Source organism: Scardinius erythrophthalmus (assembly GCF_964197995.2).
Source record: "Scardinius erythrophthalmus genome assembly, chromosome: 21".
In the NCBI taxonomy this organism is placed as follows: domain Eukaryota; kingdom Metazoa; phylum Chordata; class Actinopteri; order Cypriniformes; family Leuciscidae; genus Scardinius; species Scardinius erythrophthalmus.
The window spans coordinates 29,540,609-29,562,754 of NC_138241.1; the positions used below are offsets into that span (position 1 = coordinate 29,540,609).

Consider the following 22,146-nt stretch of genomic DNA (forward strand, 5'->3'; position numbering starts at 1 on the left):
TTAGCAAAAAGCTTAGAAAATCACGTACAACGTGCATAAGCAATGGTTTTATCGCTGGTTTCTGCTTTTTTTGGTCTGTTTTAATCAGTGATTCGCTACTCTTTCAGAAACCGAATTGTTTACTATCCATTGACTAGGCTGTTGAGAAACTGTTGCAGGAAAACAACATCTTCTGTTATTCTAACAAGTGTCCCAAAATGGTGAAATATCAGCCATTTCATCAATCTATCACTATTACAAGCCTTTCTCTGCCCTTCTTTAAGCACTTAAAGGTTCAGTAAACCAAGCACCACAACACACTTGTAGCCAATCAGCAGTAGGGGGCGTGTCTACTCATGATGGGGGAGGAGAGAGAGTGAGATATGAAAAACTGTAGAAAGAGAGATGGCTGAAAGACATTACAAAAGAGAAAAGGTCAGAGGAATATCACTGGAAAAAGAAGGGTTTTGATCAGGCAAGAGCTTTAGGATCCGTGTTAATATTAGCGCTGGAGGGACCAGGCCTGAAAACGGATGCTGAGGTTATGTTGTTTCTGCTCCATACGTGAGGAACATTGGTTTTGCTATGTTTCACGGAATCAAGATATGCTGTTGTTGTAATGTTAGCTATAGTAACAGGACAGTTTTGAGAGCTATTGTTTGTCTGACTGGAGTGCTGCTGGCAACTAACAACCAACACTTGTATGTGTACTGTATGTTCATTTTTGTTCTTCCTTGTTATTTGTTTGTTGTCTTATCTTTTTTTCGCAAAGCAATATTTTCCTTTGCTTCAGCTTTGATAAAGAGACATTCACTCTTGCATTGTGTGTTTGTGCATTTTGGGGGCGGAGCATTGGAAGGAAGTGTGTGTTTGTTTGGGTTGATTGATTTCAAAACAAACAGTGTTTCTCAGAAATCACTTACTGCACCTTTAATTTTCATTATATTGCAGTTGAACAAATCAGTTTCTCAGAGAACAGCTGTGGTAATATAGCAACCCTCTTACATTACAGTCACAAATGACCTAAATAATATAACACCGCAGGATAAAGACATCTCTTCTCAATGCTTAAGGGTGGAAATAACCAGCTGAGAAATATTGAGCATAAAGACCATTAATTAACGCAGTCATATAGTTAAATCACACAAAATGTAGGTGTATTTTATCCTTTTAAAGATTCTCAAATTTGCAGTGGTATTAAAAATCTTTTTAGCAGTCAGTTCCAGGAGACTTTGAACTTGTTATCATAGTTTCTTCTGACAGAAATGCTAAGCACTGTTCTCAAACTTTTTCTTTCTTCCACAGAATGAGAAAACGCTTGGGCATTCTGCAAGCAGGTCCAGCAACATTTCAAAGGTATGAAAATCCATTTCCTTCTCTTCTACTGAGACTGAGCGAGTGGCTTAGCTTTCTAGGGGGTCTACACCTGCTATCTAAAAATACTTTTTTCATTTTCCTCAAACTTTGTTCTGTCAGGATTTCTAAGCATTTCATACAGAAATATATTTATTTGCCTGATGCAAAGGAGATAGGAAGGACATTTTGTCTGACCTAGAAGCAAGAAAAAAGTGCAGCAGACAATAACAAAATCTCAAGAGCTCATTTTATGCTTATGTAGACTCTTTCACTGTGGTTATTTTTCAGGTCGAGGAAGCTTTGTACTGTATTATCCAATCTTGAATTCCCATTTTCACCTGTTTATCTGTCTGATATTTAATGAATACCATGTGCTGTAGGCTTAAAACATTCTATGCAACTATGCAAATGAGACCTGAATGCTTGCAGCTCCTCATTCCCACTGTATATTTTAATACGCGTTCTTGCGTTGTTGTAATAAACCTCTGTACTAAATGGGGCAATAGTTGCCCTTAAATGTCTGTGCCACTTAACTGGATGTGTTATGCAGGTAGCCAAGTATAAACATGTTGACAGTTTAACTAACTCCCACTTGTTCAGCAAGATTCTCCTCAAATCTTTGCCCTATAATATGACAGTAGTTGATCTGAAATGGAAGACTAGAATGTTTATGGTAATGCACTACAATGGCCTTTGCACCCATGTTGAGAATATAGTGCGTACTTGCATTGTCACATTTCAAAAGCGTCATTAGGTAGCTAGAAGTGTCCCTGCACTTATATACTTGTGTAGAGTATTTCCACTCTAATGAAAAAACAATGCCACTTTTGGTCTTATTTCTTAGGTTATATATGAAAATTTGCCTGTTACTTGTTCTTGCGTTGCCAAATGAACTGCATTTGGACACATTTTAAAATACATTGATGAGTGTTATCATCCAGTTTATATTGCTAGCATTCATGTATTTGTGTTTTTTTTTTTATCTAGTTATGCAACAGTGTTCCTTTTTGGCATTTATTTCTTTTAATAGAAAATAACTTTGGAGTTGGATTCCGACTAAAAACGCAAACAGATTTGCTCTCACCCTATTCAAATAAACCCTACCCCACATTGGTATTGATTTGACTATTTATAGACAGATATGTTAGCGAGTGCGTTCATGTTGGAAACATATCTGTCAGGCATTTTCACTCTAACATGGTTCTCTTCCTCTTAGTGGAGATTTACTGCACTTCTGCGTAACATTGAGCCTCTTAACAGATAAACCCTTCACATGAACTAATAGATGTCAGGGTCACCTGTTCTGAAAAACGCTCCACTGGTGTAGCTCAAGACATTCAGGGTTCAGGCTCAAGCCTTGAGCGCTTATAGGCTTATAGACGCCACCCACTCTGCTTGGACCAGTGTGTAGATGAAAATGTGCAACTTTTTTTTTTCTTTTTTTTTTCTTTCTCAGAATAACAAAAAAAACCACACAACAAAAATGACAGTGGTGAGAAAACATTAGTTACGAAAGGATCCGGTTATAGCGATGTGGACAGATTTCCACCAGCCACTCCAGTCAAGTCACGTCACGTTTACAGTATTTATATACATCTGCATAAAAAATATTGTTTTAAAGTATCTTTATAATATTATACATGAAGAAAAGTGTCAGTGTGTCTTTTAATTTGAATTAAATCAATTAATACTTTAAAGCAGCTCTCCACAGTCCAGTGTGTTCATATTTTCTTGTGTCTGAACTGAGCAGGACTGAACAGAAGAAATGAACCGGTGAACATTTCCACTTCAAAGAAGGCAGAGCCTCAGAGCCACACCTACCTATTACATAATCAAAATGATGTCCCACTAGTTAGGGAAAAGTTTGTCTTCATTTACTTTTAAAACCTCATGTACTGTAGCATATGTTCAATTGACTGTTTTGCACCCAGGAGCATCAGGATGATCTGCATTCATCCCCAGCGGAAAGAAACGTTTCATCGTTCCAGAGCTCATTTGTTTCCGACAGGATTAATAACATAAGAGGTCCCATTACAGTTGTTATCATTTCAGTGTCCGACACGCACTCATGCTGCATGACAAGGTTTTGACTGCTGAGAAACCCAAAGGGTCCTAATAGGGGTCCATGGGGTGTTCCTGTCAGCTCTGTCATTTCAGCCGCACATTAAGCAATCAAACAAAACAACACACTCAACTGATCCATGTGAGTGTTATTATTATCCAGAATCTTCCTGGTTGAGTTAATCTCCCCAGCCTTAAAGGAATAATTCACCCAAATATGAAATACCTTTTTTATTATTCATGTTGTTCCAATCCCATATGACTGACAAAGGTGATCTTTTTTTAAATGCATTTTTTGCAAATCAATGGGGTTCAATCATTTTACGTAGATACTGCATTTAAAATATCTTTTGTGTTTTACAACACAAAATCAAACAGGTTTGGAACAACATGAGGGTGACTAAATGATAAGTTACATTTTTATTGAAACTAGATGTTTCTAGAATTACTAGATGAAACTAGTGAATTTTTTTTTTTTCAATCTTAAAATAAAATGAAATGCAGAGAACTTGGCAAACTTCACACTGTAAAAAATACATGATCAATAAGTTATGACAACGTGTGTTTTACATTGCTTTAAACTTGCTTTAAAACTTTAGAAGTTAAGCAATTTTCAACTTTTTTATTAAGTCGTACAACATTCAACTTTAATGTAATTTAAGTTGAAATAACATAAACATCCAAGTTCATTGTACTTAAAAATTTTTAAGGCAGCAACTTTATTTTATTTTTATTTTTTTACATTGCTCAGCAACACTAGCTAAAACAATGGTGTGGGTTTGGGGCAGGAATATCTGTCTGTCTGACATATAGCAGGCAGGAGGACTGTGTAGGTAAAATATACCTAGTTTAAGTACGTTTTTAAAGGAGGGTAGAACATCTGTTGTGAATCCCTCTGCCTCATCACATCAAGTGTCACATGAAAGTGATTGACAGACCTTTTTTATGGCAGCATCTGCGTTCATTTCCATAATCATTCTGTAGACATATGCCTCAAATTGTGCAGATGATAATGTACAAACAATTAGCTGCAGAGTTGCTTCCAGAAAATTGGTTCGGGTTGAACAGTCTGGAAACAAAACCTTGCTTATTTAAAGGCTTTTGTATTTAGTGCTGATTATCATTCTGTTTCTGGGGCCGGTTTCACAAAGCTATTTTAGACCGGTCTATAGTGTTAGACAAGTCTAAAATTTGCTCATAGACTAGTCTAATGCAAGTTAAACTGTTTCACAAAAATAAAGACTGACTTAATTTAGACCAAAAAAAATAGACACCTTACCCCCAGGCTAACTTAGGTCTAAGACTCTGTTACCTTGGCAACCAGCAGTAACAATCAGTTACATTACAAACTGCCAAAAGAAAAGGGAAAATGGCTCATAATTTAAACATTTCTTCTTGTTACTACATTCCCAAGTAAAATGTCCTTGTAACATAGTCAGCGCGAGCAACGATCGACGCGCTTCCTTTCATACGCAAGCGTCACGGGCGATGCGTGAAATGCAATACACCGTGACTGCTCAAACAGGGGGTAGTAGTGTCATAGTGAAGTCATAGCTCTGAATGCCCATCTATTTCGCTTCAAACGCTCGCTTTATACGCGTGTCCAATGCGAATGGATTTAAAATGTTCAAGCGTCGAACTAGACGCGAATTTGACGCTCTATTCGCGTTTAGTGTGAACGCTGCATAATAACAGGCTGCGTCAAGATTGCAATGCTGGAATGTGTGTGTGTGTGTGTGTGTGTCAGAGAGAGAGAGGCACGGGCGCGATCGAACAGTGGAAACATAAAAACATATTCCGTCATTTATACTCCTCCAACAAACACATATTTTCCGCTGGGGTAAACTGCACTGAGCGGTTGAATGCGCTTACTCGATCCGCCATGTTTTTTGTTTTGAAAAGTGTCTTATTTTACCCAGAATGCATTGCAGTGTAGTCCTACTTAAGATAGTCAGAGTCTTAAGTGCTTTGTGCAACGGTCTGATTTAGATGTCTATCTGAAGTCTAACTATCTACTATATCTAAGCCATAGTCAAAGTCTATCTTTGTGAAACCGGCCCCTGTACGCAACTTTTTCCTTATTTCCTTTTGATTGCTTTTTAGGTTCAATCCAAAAGATCACAAGAAACTCAAATCCACCTCATTATGAAACATTCTTACTAACTGCGTCACACTGGGTTTTTTTATCATTTATGCAATAATGCTATCAACGGAAAACCTACTGTGTGTAATTATTTATTTCCTCATTCACATTAACTGTCCATGAACTGACCTTTATTGCCAGAGTTACAGAGTTATCAAGTTAATAATATAATCTTCTGTTTCACAAGTTCATTTACACTTTATACCAGTGGTTCTAAACCAGGAGGCCTTTATTCTTATCCGGATAATCTGGAACAACTGGAAAAGTAATTGGATTTTTGAATATTGTGAACAAACGGGGACACTGGAGTATAAAAGGTTGAGAATCACTGTTTTACATGACTTTTTTTTTTTTTTTTTTTTTAAAGACTGATAATGACTTGTAGGCATCTACTGTAGGTGGATAATGGGAAACAGTAGGTTCTCAGTATATGTAAAATATAAGTGAGCGATTTAGTGATATCTTACGGCTTAGGGCCAGGAGACCATGAAAATGGGCTGAAATCTATTTTGTACTTTGACATTTTCCCATTTGTCAGATACAATTTAACAGTATGAACATTTTGTGGTTTTGTTTGTAATTAAACTGTTCAGCTTGTGTATTAACCTTAGTTGTCTGGCCCTTTGCACACTTGTGCTTATGTTGTCGGCTGAGGAAGATTTTGGAGCGTGTAATCTTGGCCCAAGTTGCTAGGTCACTGTGCTCTGTGTGTGTGTGATGAATGGAGCCATGGAGAGAGGACAACTCCCAGAATAACACTCGTCACTGGGAGCTATTTAGCCCTCCAGAGGCGGACGGCACACGCAGACTTTACAGTAGCTTTGTGGAGAGAGAAAGAGATCAGAAGGTCTTATGAAGGCTTGCTGTGCAAGGCATGGGCTTTACTCTCCCTCTCTTGTTATGTATCCTCATTCTTTCTCCTTTCTGTTCTCCGATAACAGAATTGAAGTCACAAACATTTACTTTGAAGTTTGGGTGATGGTCCTTTCAGAAAGCCTTGTCTCTTATGCTCATTAATGCTGCATTTATTTGATTAAAACGTAAAAACAGTAATATTGTGAAATTATTACAATTTAAAGTGCCTTCTATTTGAATATATTATTAAATGTAATTTATTCCTGTGATTGTAAAGCTGAATTTTCAGCATCATTACTCCAGTGTCACATGATCTTTCAGAAATCCTTCTAATATGTGTTTTTGCTGCTCAAGAAACATTTCTTACTATTATCAATGTTGAAAACAGCCGTGCTGTTGTATTTGTTACCGTGATATGTTTTTTGTTTCTGTATTCTTTGTTAAATGCAAAGTTTAGAGTTAAAATATTATATAAAAATGTTTTAACTGTCACTTTTGGTCAATTTAATGCATCCTTGCCGAATAAAACTAGTAATTTCTTTAAAATTTAAAAACAAAACCTGCTGACCCCAAACCTTCTTTTCTCTTATATCAGCTTAATGTGCACTAAGTATTTTACAAATTCATAGTAAGCCAATCAAATTCCTATGAAAGGTGTTAACATTGTGCATTGTTGGGCTATCAAAACATTGCTCTTTGTTTTGAGCATCCCCACTAGTCCATCATACTTACATTGGCATTCTTATTTGAGTCTGGTGGAAGTTAGTACACTGACAAAAATTGCTCTCAGCATCTGAAGGCTAGAACACATTATATACCAATAATGTTCTCTCTAAACTGCATCTGTGCACTTCTGATGTTTTTCCTGTGCTGACCAGAAAAAAAACATTCAAGTCTCGAAAATATGAGGGAAAGAAGCTGGAGATTTCTTGAATTGCTGCCCATTAAATTGAGCTCTAACATAAATGTGACAGCGACTGTTGGCGATGCTGTGTGGGCTTGTCTAGAAACTCAACTCAACAAAGATGAGTGCAACTTTATGCAAATCAGCAGCAACTTGACGAGGCGGCCGGCTACCAATGGGAGTGAAGTCAGTGGAGATTATGTGATTCATCTTCTCTGGGACAATCAAGCGGAGTAAAGGGATAAGACTGAGAAATGAATGTGACTGTGGGTGATTTCACTGTTACATTTACATTTACATTTAGTCATTTAGCAGACGCTTTTATCCAAAGCGACTTACAAGTTAGGACTAAATTAAGCGAGTCATCATGAAGAGGCAAAAACAACAACAACGCAAGAAGTGCTCAAGATACGAAGTTCAGGCATTATTCAGAGTAGCATAAGCCTGATAAGTGATGTTTCAAAGGGAAAGCAATTTTTTTTTTTTTTTTTTTTTTTTTTTTTTTTTAAGAGGTTAAGTGCTCATGGAAGAGATGGGTTTTCAGCTGTCTTTTGAATGTTGTCAGGGATTCTGCATTCCGGATGAGGGCGGGGAGTGCGTTCCACCAGCACGGAACTGTGAATGAGAATGTTCTGGAAAGTGATTTTGTGGCTTTCTGTGATGGAACCACGAGGCGTCGCTCGTTGACCGATCGTAGGCGTCTGGTAGGGATGTAGACTCGTAGGAGTGAGTGAAAGTAGGAGGGAGCTGAGCCTGTGACAGATCTGTACGCAAGCGTCAATGCCTTGAACTTGATGCGATCTGACTTCTGTTCAGTTTGTTAAAAATTAAGCGGGGAAAACCATATCAGAAATTCAGTTTTCTCAACGTTTAATTCATGCATCGATAATCGTTCATCTTGTTATATGAACAATATGATGCATTTTGCTCTGCTGCAGTTTATATACAAACACTTTCCCTTGCATCTTGATATTTTGAGGAAGACAAAAATCTGTCAAAATAGAATGACATCTATTTTTTTTTTTTTTTTTTTTTTACTGGCAAAACTTTTCATTTAAAATATTTAAATCTTCTGGCATCCAGCATCAGGAATGCCTGCTATCGACCTGGCAGCTTCCAGTGATAAAATTGCTGTCAGTGTGAGCTGGGCATTAAAACATGCTGTCAACATCTTAACTAAAACCACATGCAGTGATGAGCCTTGTTTATAAAATGTCTGTTCTGCTTTAGCACTTGTCTCACAGGTCTGAGCTAATGTCAGTTCGATGTTTGCAATTGAGAATGAATGATTTTCCATTATCTCTGAATAACTCCCATAGTGTGACAAGCTTTTGGCCTCCACAAACAAGTTTTTTTTTTTATGTACACAAATGTACTCACAGGTAGATTGAATCTGTACTTTAAAATGTGCTAGAGGCAAATTCCATAACTGCTGGACTATATTCCATTACTAGCATTTTTGTCGACACATGTAAGACTCTGTGCCTCATCTCTTTCCAATTTTAAGCAGTCGCTATGTGGTTTTACCAAGGGTTTGTGGGTTTTTTTGGTTTGTTTTTTTGACTCAGATGACTGTGTGTATATCACATCTCAGAAGGAGTCTTCTCTTCACAAACACACACTCTGTCAAGCTTGAAAATTAACCTTATCTTGCTGACTGGGGCTGCATGAAGCCGGAGTTACTCGCGTTCACGCTGTCGTCACAACTTGACTGTGTAACATAGACATAAACACATTTGCCACTTTCCACTATTCTTAAGAACACCACATCCAATGTGTTTTATTACTAGATATATTAAGTAAATGTGTATACTGTACGTACATAATATTTTTTTTAAATTCCAAAAACACAGTGTAAATATGTGGCTCCAAAAAAGTAACTTTTTAATTTTTTTTTTTTTATTATTATTTTTAATCTGCAAATCTTTTTAATTGTCTGTAATATTTAATTTAGATTTTTAAAAATATACACCCATTTTAAACGCATTAATACATCAGTCAGAGCATCTGACAGGGCAAGCCACTTTAAACTTTACTGGTGAACTATATCTTACGTGTGAAGCCCTTAATGTAATGCATGTCTTATATTTAGGGCAAATTGAATTGTGCACTTTCCGCGCAGCAGTTCACTTTGTGTCCTCCGCGATTTTTCAGGTGCACTCGTAATATCAAACTACTGAATATTGATATAAACAATATTGCCTCGATAGCTGTCATTTATTTTAAAAATGTATATATCGATGTATCATACAAACACGATACACTGCCCAACCCTGGGCTCTATTGTGTACCTCATTTGTGGAAAGTACCATTTAAATGTTTGAAAATGTTCCAGCCTTCATAAACAAAAGGATGTGTATGTTTGTGAATGTAAACTAAATGAAATCATGGTTAAGATTTAATAGAAGTGCTAATGTAAAGCGCAGCTTACTCAGGCATACTTCCACATTTGTCGTGCCTCAACACAATATTATTTCCTAGTTTCTTTGAACATTATTCATCAAAGATGTGAATTTGTGTGACTGTGTGTCAGCTTGTGTGTTAGTGTAGAGGGCAGTTCCGGACACTCTATCCTGTATTGATCCCTGTCAGGCTCAGGGCTATAAATTCTCTGTTTGTTACAGATCGAATCGATATGTAATTAGTCTGGGACATAAATGATGGAATCAAGCATTGCGCATGCAATCCATGTTGGTTTGATTCGAACGGCCAGGTAATATTAGTTTGTCTGTGTGAAAGAGTTTTCAAATATTTTTTATCTTTAATGTAAACTTTTTTTCCCCCCACTTTCTATTTCAAATCTTCCATTGACGTAGATAATGTTCAACATTTAAAAATTAACTTGCATCAATAATATGTCCTCTTTCTTCGAACTGTTTACATACTGAATCATGATTGGTATTATCTTACATGCATATATTTAACCATACACATATCACCCAAAAGTTTTTTTTTTACTCTTCACTCTTACCAAGGCTGCATTTAAAAAAATAAAAATAAAAACAGCAATATTGTGAAATATTATTACAATTTAAAATAACTGTTTTCTATTTGAATATATTTTAAAATGTAACTTATTTTTGTGATGGCAAAGCTGAATTGTCAGCATTATTACTCCAGTCTTCAGTGTCACATGATCCTTCAGAAATTATTCTGATATGCTGATTTGGTGCATCCTTGCTGAATAAAGTTTATTTAATTTTTAATCTTTTAATTTAATCTTACTGAACTTTAGCACATATTTTAAATGATGTGCTATATGTTGTGACAATGGCAAAGTGGCTGTGATACATTTAATTTATGCCGAACCAAAAACAAAAAGCTAACTCTACTTTTTGTGCCTTGCAAGGACTGGGATTTTTTATCAAGAAGTGCTGATTAAGTTAATGTTTCTAATTTGCTGCTATGGTCTCTGTTTTGCATACAGGCAGGAAGTCCGACCTCTGTGAACGCTCCCTACAGCTTCCCCAGGACTTCAGTGACGCCCTCGAACCAGGATATATGCAGGTAGGTTTGCCATCTCTCAATCCTGAAGCGTCTTTATGCTCCTGCAGTCTGATCATGTACTGAAAGAGAGAAAAAGATCTAGAGAGAGACTGAACTGTCAGAGCATCAGTGGGCAAACATTGCCATCCATCTTGATTCTGCCATTTTGTTTTCTAACTTTCCTCTTGGTTCCTCCCACCTGTCTTTTTGTAATCTTTCTCCATTTGTTCTCTAATGCATGTTGCATGTATCTTTACGTCCGTTTTCTCTCTTCCCATCTCTGTTTCTGCACCTCTCTTTCTGTCCCATCCCTCTCCTCTCTAATGCAGTTCTAATGACCTCGCTCAGGACCTGGGCTCACAGAGGCCCTTACAGGCCACTGTAGTGCTGTTGAACTCTAATGGTAAAAGCTCAGCATCTCAGTGTGTCACCATGACCACGCTCTGCCTGGACTCTCCCACTAAACCCAAAAATAGGACCTTGTTTGGCACAGAATGGCTCTCTCTACTCAAACCATCAGTCAACTTGAAACCAGAAGGAGGCAGTCTCAAGTTCTCAAAGTCTCTGAATGATGTGGGACAAAAGATGGACAGCCTATGCAGCGGTCTTCACTTTATAGACCGCACTTGTTCGGACGGGGAGCTGGGAGTGGAGAAGGAACAACTCATGCAAGACGGCCACATCAAAGCCCTCAATGGTCAAGCCAACTCTCCCCCTCTGTTTGCTTCTCAGCCTCCATCCTTCCTCAACAACTACAAATACGTCTCCAACCCAAGGCCTGAGAACTGCCTGGCTCCTCCTGCTCCTCCACATTCAGACTGTCAAAGAAGCTCCAAATTCCTGCGCCTCATCTTTCCGCTCACCCGCTCTTTCACCGCCGGAAGTCTGCAGGCGTCTGAGATGGGAAGCTATGCTTCAAGGCTCCACATCGCCAAGTCATCCAGCGCCATGCTGGACGCCGGTGAGTCTTGCTGTATGGAGGAGATGGGAGACGACGAAGTGTTTGAGGACAATTCGTCTCGGTGGAAGCTGAAGACGGAGGGGTTAGAGGCTCCTCTTTGCTCTCTCGAGGAGGACAGCGACTTGGACCAATGCTCCTCTCCGTTGTCAGACAAAAACGGGCCGCTGTCGCCCTACTCCATGTCGGGGGACTGCTGCAGGTTGGTGGGGCTTACTCACTCCCGCCCAGCTCCTCTTACCCATGGGCTTCACCTCTAGGGTTATTCATCCTTGTAGTCCCTCCACAGCCCTCATCTGGATATTTATTTCCTACCAGTCCCTGTTTATCCTTCCTGCTAGAGCCAGAGTGCTGTGATCGTTTTGCTAATGGCAATCGATGATAAGGCTCGTATATGGGTGGAGTTGTGAGTGTGTTAAAGATCCACAGTGTGGAAGAGGAAGCGTCTAGCCTGCTGTGCGGGATACATATTGTGTCACACAGCACTGTCATGAATAATCCAAGCAGATTTCCTCTGAGAGATCCAATCGATACTTATGGTATTTTCTCGAATGATGAAGTTTAGGTAGAATGGAGATTGAGATCTGATTGCAGTTTTGTTTGTGGCTCTCTGGCTTAGGTATTTGAGGTGAAATAACCTGAATAGGCCTCATGGATGCCTCAGGAAACAATTAGCACGCAACTTGTGAAGGAGTAAATGGCTTTGCCGATGACTAACTAAAACAAAAATACCTTAGAAGTCTAAGTACTTAAGAATATGACTATTGGTTTTCACAAATACTTTTTGACATCTCAGATTTCAGGAAGTAATTTTCAAGTGAACTCCTCTGTGCTTTATATAGAAAAATAATGTGGCTGCGTCAAATTGGTAGGTACTGAATACATTCGTCACGTTGTCATTGTCATGTGATCTACCAGTGTCAGTTGCATCGCTTCATTACCATTCACAACTCCTCTACTGTGGCTTCATGGGATAGTAAAGTGTTTATCAGATTCACATCTCGTCAGAAGTAGTATGTCATCCTGGTACTTTTCACCAACTGTTTAATAAATACTGTGAATTCAGACATAGTATTCTTTTCACATACTATTTTTCACCTACTTAATAGTAGGGAAGTATGAATGTTTGGATTCAGCCTATCTTTGTTTGGAAAGTGGCTACATCCAACAAGGTTTTTGAGAAGATGATGTTATGTAAATTAAAGCTAAAGTTATTCCATGCACTTTACTAGACATCTTGTGTTATACCAATTGTGTACATCTTTCTTAAGGGTGAGGTGAGGTTTCTTCCCACATGTATTACCACTCACGCGGTGCTGTGAAAACACATGTGCTCTTAAAATAGCTGACATTTAGAGATCAGCCAGCAAGACTTATTGGTTTAAACCAACCAGAGCTTGGAGATCTGCCACAAAGTATGCTCAGGTGTCTTGAGGTGTGACCCATGGCAAGGACACATTTTATGTGGGAGGAACATCCCATGTACCGGTGCATTTGTATATTTTAGCAGCATCTGAATTTTTTAGTTTATGAGGGATCTAGTCATGGAATAATATAGGAATTGTATTCATGTCTGCTCTTTGTTTTGTGTTAAGTTCACATCTGCAGTTATATGTGTTTTATTTATTTATATATAGATGAACTATATTTGTAGATAGATAGATAGATAGATAGATAGATAGATAGATAGATAGATAGATAGATAGATAGATAGATAGATAGATAGATAGATAGATAGATAGATAGATAGATAGATAGATAGATAGATAGATATTTAAAAATCTAATTCAATTAATCATTTGCACCCAAAAACATTCAATGAAGTCATGTGACATTTTTCATGTATTAAAATGATTTAGTGATAATATACAGCATGTTGAAAATGTATTGATAATATTGGTGCATATAAATGAAAATAATTAATTTTTTTCCCATATGTTAATTTAGTGAAAACTACGAAAATGTGAAAAAAAAAAAACATTACTTGTATGAAACATTTCAGCCATGTCACTGCAAATACATATCATGCACTATACACATCAAATATCATAAAAAGGATTAAAAATGGATATAGAATTAATCATATAGGATCATCTTCCAGTGTGTATCTACTTTAATACAGTGCTATAGAGAGTGAATGTTTGTCTAATGAAATAATTTCACTATTCCAGAACATCAGGTCAGTGAACTCATGGGTGAAAAGGCCGGATAGAATGTCTTAAATGTGGTAATTGGATTGATTCTTTCTGTTCTAATTTAATCTAATCTAGCTCTACATGATGGTTTTAATACAATCTGCTTTAAATAGGAAGTGAGAGAGTGAAATTAATCTAGCCTTTAGTAAAAAAAAAAAAAAAAAAAACGACCGATCATAAACAAAAGGACCCCATTAAAGCGACGTGCCTTCAGCCCTCGTGGAAGTTATTACACACTGTGCTCAGATGGGCTGTAAAGCCACGTAAAAGATGATGGAGATGTGACAGGCTTGCTTTTTCTCTTTGTCTGTGCTGTTTACTAATCTTGTAGAGCCTTGAGTGGATCAGGCATTTCTGAAAATAGTTATTATCCTGGTCATTCAGTCTGAAAAGCCTCCTCTGGACGCTGACACGGAAGCAATCTTCCCTCTCATTTGTGCCCACGGCAGCTAGTTAACATTTAGAGGGCCAGTATCGTGAAGGATGTGATTGTTACATCCATTAAAATGGCTAAAACGTGTGTTGTTCCCATAATGTCATTTATTGTATGTTGTTCTGTCAGTAAGTATAAACATCAGGGATTCAATTTATGGTTGTCTATAAATAGTTTTTCCTTGTTCCTCTGGAAAGTACTGCTGCTTGAAATGCTTGGAATGTTTAATGAAGTCAGCCAACTCTGTTTTATTTAAAGTGACTTACAGAATTGAAAGTGTGCATTTTATCACGAGAAGCAAACCCATGACACTGACATTGTACTTTGAGATCTGCTAGCACAGAAATGTAGCCCCCCCCCCCACCTAAATATGAGTAAATCTTCTCAAAATATATTCATTTAATTTCCGCAATTTAGTTTGTCTCATTACATCTCAGTTGCAGCTATCATAAATAAGTTGTAGTAGTAGTGATGATTCAGGTAAAATTATTTTTATTTTTTATTTTATATAATATTTTTTTTTTCATCTGTCCATTTATCTATCTATGTTTTCTCCAAAATTGTATTGTATTTTTATATATATTATATAATTCATAGTGTTGTTAATGCAGGTAAAATTGCTCTTTTTTTTATTTATTTATTTATTTATTTATTTATTTATTTATTTATTTATTTATTTATTTATTTAAATTATTCATAGTGTTATAATTCAGGTCAAATTAATATTTACCTCTATTTATTCTTATTTTATTTTTAATTTATTGATCATCTGTCTGTCTATTTATCTATCCATGTATTTTTATTATTAATTTTACCCTTTATATTAGTATTATATATGGAGTTGGTCATTAAAATATCAGTTGATCTCTATTTTAAAATGATGTCCTTTCGAGATTACCAGTCATGTGTGGTGTCATCTGAAGAGCACCAGTGAGATGTGAACTCACCTGTGATTCACTTTGAACTGCCGCTTGCATCAGCGGGACAATGGCGCTGACATCCTCGAAATATGAATCTTGACATTTGGCACACAATTGTTTGTACATGTTGCTTCCTCTTATTGTTTACCTCTAAGCTTATTAAACAGTGGCTGAGTCAGAAATTAAATTCAAATGCATAAATGCCCATGAGTGATAGAAAAAGCACAGCAGCCCATAGGGAAGAAAAATACAAATCCAATCTCAATACATCTCATTTGTTTCTCAGCGATGAGATTACATGGAGAATAAATTGAGCCTTCGGCTTAGATCTTGCTCTCCCTCTGGACAGTCTCCACAAATCCAGCCTTCCTTCCACTAACAAACAGCTTTTGCTTTTCCTTTTCCCCCTGCTTATGTGATTTAAAGTTTAACGGTTGTACGCTTCTATAGGTTCTGTTGATGTATTTGTTGAGAATTACTTTCCACAAACCCTTTAAAGAAATTTTAGATTTATGTGTACAGTGTGGCACTGACATGGCAAATAAAACACAGAAACAAAGTATGTCATTCCCAGCCACTGACCTCTGATTTAGTGGTATGTTTATCCTGCAACAGCTTTGGTCCTAGTGTCCACTACATAGTCAGTCACTTTAAAAAGTGTTTTTTCTTCTTTTTTTTTTGTTGAGAATTGTTTCTCAAATATTAAAATCAGTTGCAGTTGCAGATGCGTCACAAGACAACCAGTATTATAGGATTCCGGTGTGTGTGTGTGTGGTTGCTCATGTTGCTCTGCAGTGGTTTTAGGAGGATGACCGAGTGTTTCTCCCTCTCTTTCTCTCTCTGTAAATAAACTGCAGGATTTGTCACTGTGAGGGGGATGATGAGAGTCCACTGATAACCCCCTGTCACTGCACTGGGAGTTTGCGGTTTGTCCATCAGGGCTGCCTGCAGCAGTGGATCAAGAGCTCCGACACACGCTGCTGCGAGCTCTGCAAGTATGACTTCATCATGGAGACCAAGCTCAAGCCACTCCGCAAGGTAATGTCACAGACATATACATATATAGATGCAAAAATATATGGATTGAGCACCTGCTCATACTGCACATACACAACATTACAGACTCTACCAAGTGACAAACATGCTATGAAAAGCTTTTATATGGGGTAACACTTTACAATAAGGTCCTATTAGTTACTCTCAAACCTCCGGGGAATCACCTGTTTAAAAAACAAAAATAGGCCCAACAGAATAGAGTCAGCTGGAAAAAAGAGAATGCGACAGAGCTTGTGATAAAACAAGAATCAACATTGGCTTGGTCTCTCTCTCTCTCTCTCTCTCTCTCTCTCTCTCTCTCTCTCTCTCTCTCTCTCTCTCTCTCTCTCTCTCTCTCTCTCTCTCTCTCTCTCTCTCTCTCTCTCTCTCTCTCTCTCTCTCTCTCTCTCTCTCTCTCTCTCTCTCTCTCTCTCTCTCTCTCTCTCTCTCTCTCTCTCTCTCTCTCTCTCTCTCTCTCTCTCTCTCTCTCTCTCTCTCTCTCTCTCTCTCTCTCTCTCTCTCTCTCTCTCTCTCTCTCTCTATATATATATATATATATATATATATATATATATATATATATATATATATATATATATATTTTTCGCAGATTATTCATTAATATATATATATATTAGATAGACTAAACTCTCTTGAAAAATCCAGTTGAATTCCTTTGGAGAATATGATTGGAACAAAAATAATTTGGAAACTGCAGTCACTGTGTCACTCTATGAATGATACTGTTGCTGCTTGTCAATTTTAAATAGCCTGAAGTTAGGCTAATATAGGTGCTTGAGTATCATTCTGGGTATTAAAAGTGTTATCTATGATCACATTGTTGCATAAAAACAGTAACACCACTCAAGGCCATGTATAATGAAGTAATGAGCTACAAGAGGCTGTTAGTGACTTTAATTTTTAACACGGGTGTTACAAACCCTATTAGGTCTAGGGGAACTGGGCTGCAACATTTGACACAATTAAAACACTGTACATGTACTGGGAGGCAATCAAGCAACAATAATTGAACTAAGGTATTTTAAGGGTACTCTGCTTTGCGTTATTGTATATGCAGATACAATAGCTGATCAGTGTAGATGAGAAACAACCTGTCCTTTTGAGATGATTGAAAACAAGTTAGTCCATGAAGCCTGCAGGGTTTTTTATAATTATTTGTTATATTGAATTGTTTTTGAGTGTCATGAACTTTTTCAGTATGAAACACAGCCACTTCAGTGTTCAGTCTTTGTCCACTGCTTCCTCTTTTAATTAAATTTCTGATGCTGTGTGTCTCAAATGGGGCTTAAAATAGGACCTCTGTAGGACAGCCTTTGTGTCACCATAGAGATTGTGCTTAAGCAGACATACGAGAGAGAGAGAGAGAGAGAGAGATTCCCAGGTGTCTTCAAGAGACCTCTTGAAGACGCAAACCCAGCTGAACATTAACCAGCACACTCTGCTGGTTGGATTAATTTCACTGTTTGTTTTTTATCACTGACTGTCAATTGACATTTGAGCCGTTGTTCTGTTGAATAGATTATGAATGTGGTTATGTTGGCAGGTGTTATTGTTGACAAATGAACACAGGATGTCAACGTCAGCATTCTTCCAGAAGAAATCTCAACTAGAATTAAATGTGAATGATCACAACCATAGATACTGAGGGAGAAACATCCCCCAAGTATTCAGATTATTCATTTACTGATGTGGGGCTTTTACAATGGTTGATTGTTAAATAAGTACTTTTGGTCCAACTTAATCCTCAGTACTTGGTTAAATCGTTGCTCATGTCCCATTTAGTTTTTTTTTTTTTTTTCAGAACCTATTATTGGGTCCTCATGTGATACATTTTTCAAAACTGAAATAGCTTAGTTTTAACATAGACGAAATAAGAAATGTTGAACATTCCATCCGTTCTCTGTTTGAAAAACTCCAAGGTACCGTATGTCAACATTGTAAATATGCTGTCTGCTCTTTTAATAGAGTCTCCTGTTTTATAACATCATTTTATGAAATGTTTTATGGCTGTGTAAACAAAAACTGACATGCTTATATAACCATACAAAAACTGACAAGCTTATATAATCATTTGCCATTGACTATAACATGGCCAAAAGTGTGTGCACAGCAAAGCACCACATCCATATGAGCTTGAAAGCGTTTCATTTCAAAACCATAGATGTTACAAGGGAGTTTGTCCTTCCTTTGCTGTTATAATAGTTTCCAGGTTTCTAGAAAGTTTTTCCACTAGATATTGAAATAAGTTTGCGGTTGTTCACTCCCATTCAGTTGCAAGAGCATCAGGGAGGGTCACAGTCGAAGTCTGGGTTTGTCATGTTTTTTCACACCAGTAAATCATTTCAATGACAGTCACTGAGCTAGTAGCACTTCCCATTCTGCTGAAAATGTTTGTCTAAAGATTGAATGGTGATATGCTTGAGTTTATACACCTAAAATAGCCACATTAACACATTAATTAGGGATAGACATTTTTTCGCCCTCATGTCGTTCCAAGACTTCCTTTCTTCCTTTCTTCTGACATAGATTGATAGTTTTCTTTCATAGATTTCAACATGAGGGTGAGATTTCAACATGACCCTTTTAACAGGCTTTTAATCGTGTAATATGTGTATAGGGCTAAACTTAAACTGGTTAAACTAATAGTTCCATTTTTACATTTCATCAGAATTATTGTACTTTCAGATAAGCACAAATCAAGAGAACATACACTTGCATGGTTTATTTTACCTTATGTAGTTTCCTGATTATATTTATCATATAAATGACATACTCTTTAAATTATATAAACTGGTACAAGCATTAGTTTCTGTCAAAAGCTAAACCAGTAAAATTCCTAATTAGGACTTCAGCAATTCCAAAGTATGTTATTAACATTTTTCTATTAAAAACAACAACAAAATGAATTTATTCTGTGGCACAGATGTATTTTTTTCAGCAATCACAAACAATACAGTCAAGATTTAGGTTATTACTACAGTTATTACAGTTCATCGCTGAGGTTTGCTCACAGATTTAGTCACAGCAAACAGCACAAACGGCCGTGTGAAAGGAATCAGACTGGCTGTATTACACGTCTTCCACTATTGATCAAAATATTACAGTGATCACTAAAATTTCACAGAGATCTCCAAACAAACAAAATGCATGTTTTCCGGTGTTTTAAGGTTATCAGCAGAGAGAATGCGTGCACATGGCTGCCAGGTTGGGAAGATAAAGTAAAGCACTGGACAGAAAATCTATCCACTTAAGAGTAAAGCTCTGTTTGGAGGATTTAAACACTTGACATTTGGCAACCAGGCTTGTTAAAAATACAAGATATCACAAATGTCAAATCAAATTGAAACAGGATAAATAACCAGCAGGCAAATATCGCAGACAATTATGTTTAATTGAGAGAAGCAGAAATCGTGATCACTTTTAAAATATGATTTAGCATGCAGCCCCTAACTGTGTAGTATATTTGGCTTTTTAATTGGATTAAATGTGTACTACAGTTTAAATAAACACAAAATGAATTGATTATTCTTTGTTAATATTGTGATAAATGTGGAAATTTGAAATGGATTCTGGCTCATAGCTTGGCATAGAGACCAGAGATCACTCTCACTAACACTCATGAAATATTTACTGAGCAGAAAGGCCTGGTCACCGATTTTGTTTGTGCTGCACTCTGAAGAATATAGACTATTATATTGGTTATAGTCATCAAAGTCCTTCTTTTACAACAACAATTAAAGATTAAATGTGTTTTTAATATGTCTGTCTGCAGTGGGAGAAGCTTCAGATGACCGCCAGCGAGAGGAGGAAGATCATGTGCTCGGTCACTTTTCACGTCATCGCCATCACATGTGTCGTCTGGTCGCTCTACGTCCTCATTGACCGCACGGCAGAGGAGATCAAACTAGGTTAGCCACGCCCACCCTTCACCAGCCAATTAAATACTACTGTACCTCCCACTTCCTCATCCAGCACCGTCTGCCTGCTTCCCCCCCTCCGTACCATACAGCTGTCCTTACGCTCCCCCCGGATTGTTCTGTTGCTTATTGAACAATCACATTCCTCTGACTGACAGCTACATCTTGTACTCAGTGATGCATATCTTGATGTATTCATTACCTATATGCAGATGGTTTATCCGTTCTTTGAGATACGGGTAACTTTATATGGGTGTCTCGTTTTAATTATGTGTGAGCTGGTGCGCTCATAGTCTCATTCTCAGATGGCACATTTACAGCTAGAGCACAGTTCTTTTACTGATCGTCTAATACATATAAGGGGCTGTTTACATGACACAGTTTTCAACTAAAAATGGAAAACTTTTTATGCGTTTTGGCCGTTCATTTACACGACAACAGCGTTTTGGGGGCCTGAAAACGCAAACTTTTGAAAACGGGTTTCAAAGTGCAAGTTTTTGCAAAATGATACCGTTGTTATTCACCTGAATTTGTGAAAACGGTGGCGGCATTCGCATGCGTATTACATTGTCCATAGGTGTGTAGTGTTTCTTTACAAAGTGACATCGCCAACTACTGGCCTGGCGGCATAATACAATGCTTTTAATCGTTTTCACGTACGTTTTGACAACGTTGTCGTCTGTATGCGAAAAATGCAAAGGAAAAACTTTTCTGTTTTTAGTACATTGATGTCATGTAAGCGTACCCTCAGACACACAACTGGAAAACTCTAATCTGATTGGCTGATTTTACGAAACTTCCGATTTATACTTCCCCACTCTATAGTATTCTAAGAGCAATACATTAAATACATCTAAATATGCTGTTGGTGAACAATACACGGATAATGTACACTTTACTATCCAATTAGACCACAGAAAAGTCACAAATAAAGGTAAAAAATCAAAAGCATACATTTTTTTTCAAGTTTAAGTGCTAAACGTACCAAGAAAGTTGTTCTTTTGTAGTAATAGTGTACTTGTTTAACAAAACTGGTTTTACATCGTAGGTTAAAGAACATACGGTAAGGGTCAAAGGACAAAGCCAACATGGTAGATGTAGTTTGTTCAGGTAGAATTTTATACTCTATACCTACATAATAAAAAACGCACTTCTTCAGAAGTTCTAATACAGTGTATATTATTTTAGTAGCGGGTAAAAAATTATAATCTGCTTTGTTTTCTACATTCGTCTTTTATTTTGATACAGTCTCAGATTTAACTGCTGCTAAAGGACCAGACACCAAACCGACATCAAAGATGTATCGGTGATTAAAAGTGACTGTGGTGTCTCCTGCGTTTGAGCCAAAAAGTTGCGCTTGAACACATTGCAAAGACTACAGCCAATGAGCAACTAGCATGTATGTTTTGCGACGGCGTGAGAGGAAAAGACTCTTCGTACCAGCAGATGGCAGTAGTCCATAATCTGCATTCTAAAAGAGAAATCAGAAGAGCTAGGACTGCGGATATTTAAAACCGAAACAAAACCTGAACAGCCAGTCAATATGTTCAATCAGCCGAAATGCTGCTGATGGGGGTCGTTGTTCAATTATAAAGATAACTGTAATGAGATAACTGTATTAGCTTTCACACCAACGGGTAATAATGTTCTCAAGCATTTCAAGTGGCAAACAACATAATTGCCGCACGTATTTTATAAAATGCAGATCTTTAAAGTTTGACTGTCAATGTTTTTATCATTCTCCAACTGGAAAAAAAAACTTTCTGAAATTGATTACAGATATTGTTTCTCTCTAGTTGTGGCTGGACTTACATATTCTCATAGAATTAGAATGATTGTTAAAACTTTATATTTCTAATTGTCATTCTTGATGCGAACTGGCC

The 22,146-nt window shown here is 37.2% G+C and overlaps 1 protein-coding gene across 8 annotated transcripts in view; it reads left to right on the forward strand.

The window, feature by feature from the left end:
* marchf8 (membrane-associated ring finger (C3HC4) 8) overlaps positions 1 to 22,146 on the forward strand; it is a 99,916-nt gene that overhangs the window by 71,562 nt on the left and 6,208 nt on the right. For 7 of the 8 annotated variants that reach the window (XM_081350676.1, XM_081350679.1, XM_081350678.1 and 4 more), the window contains 4 exons: positions 1,285 to 1,335; positions 10,726 to 10,805; positions 16,148 to 16,328; positions 20,119 to 20,254. In XM_081350676.1, coding sequence (XP_081206802.1) covers positions 1,285 to 1,335; positions 10,726 to 10,805; positions 16,148 to 16,328; positions 20,119 to 20,254 — 448 coding nt within the window. Of the gene's footprint in view, positions 1 to 1,284; positions 1,336 to 10,725; positions 10,806 to 11,113; positions 11,945 to 16,147; positions 16,329 to 20,118; positions 20,255 to 22,146 lie in introns of all 8 variants that reach the window. The other variant, XM_081350683.1, reaches the window with a different exon arrangement.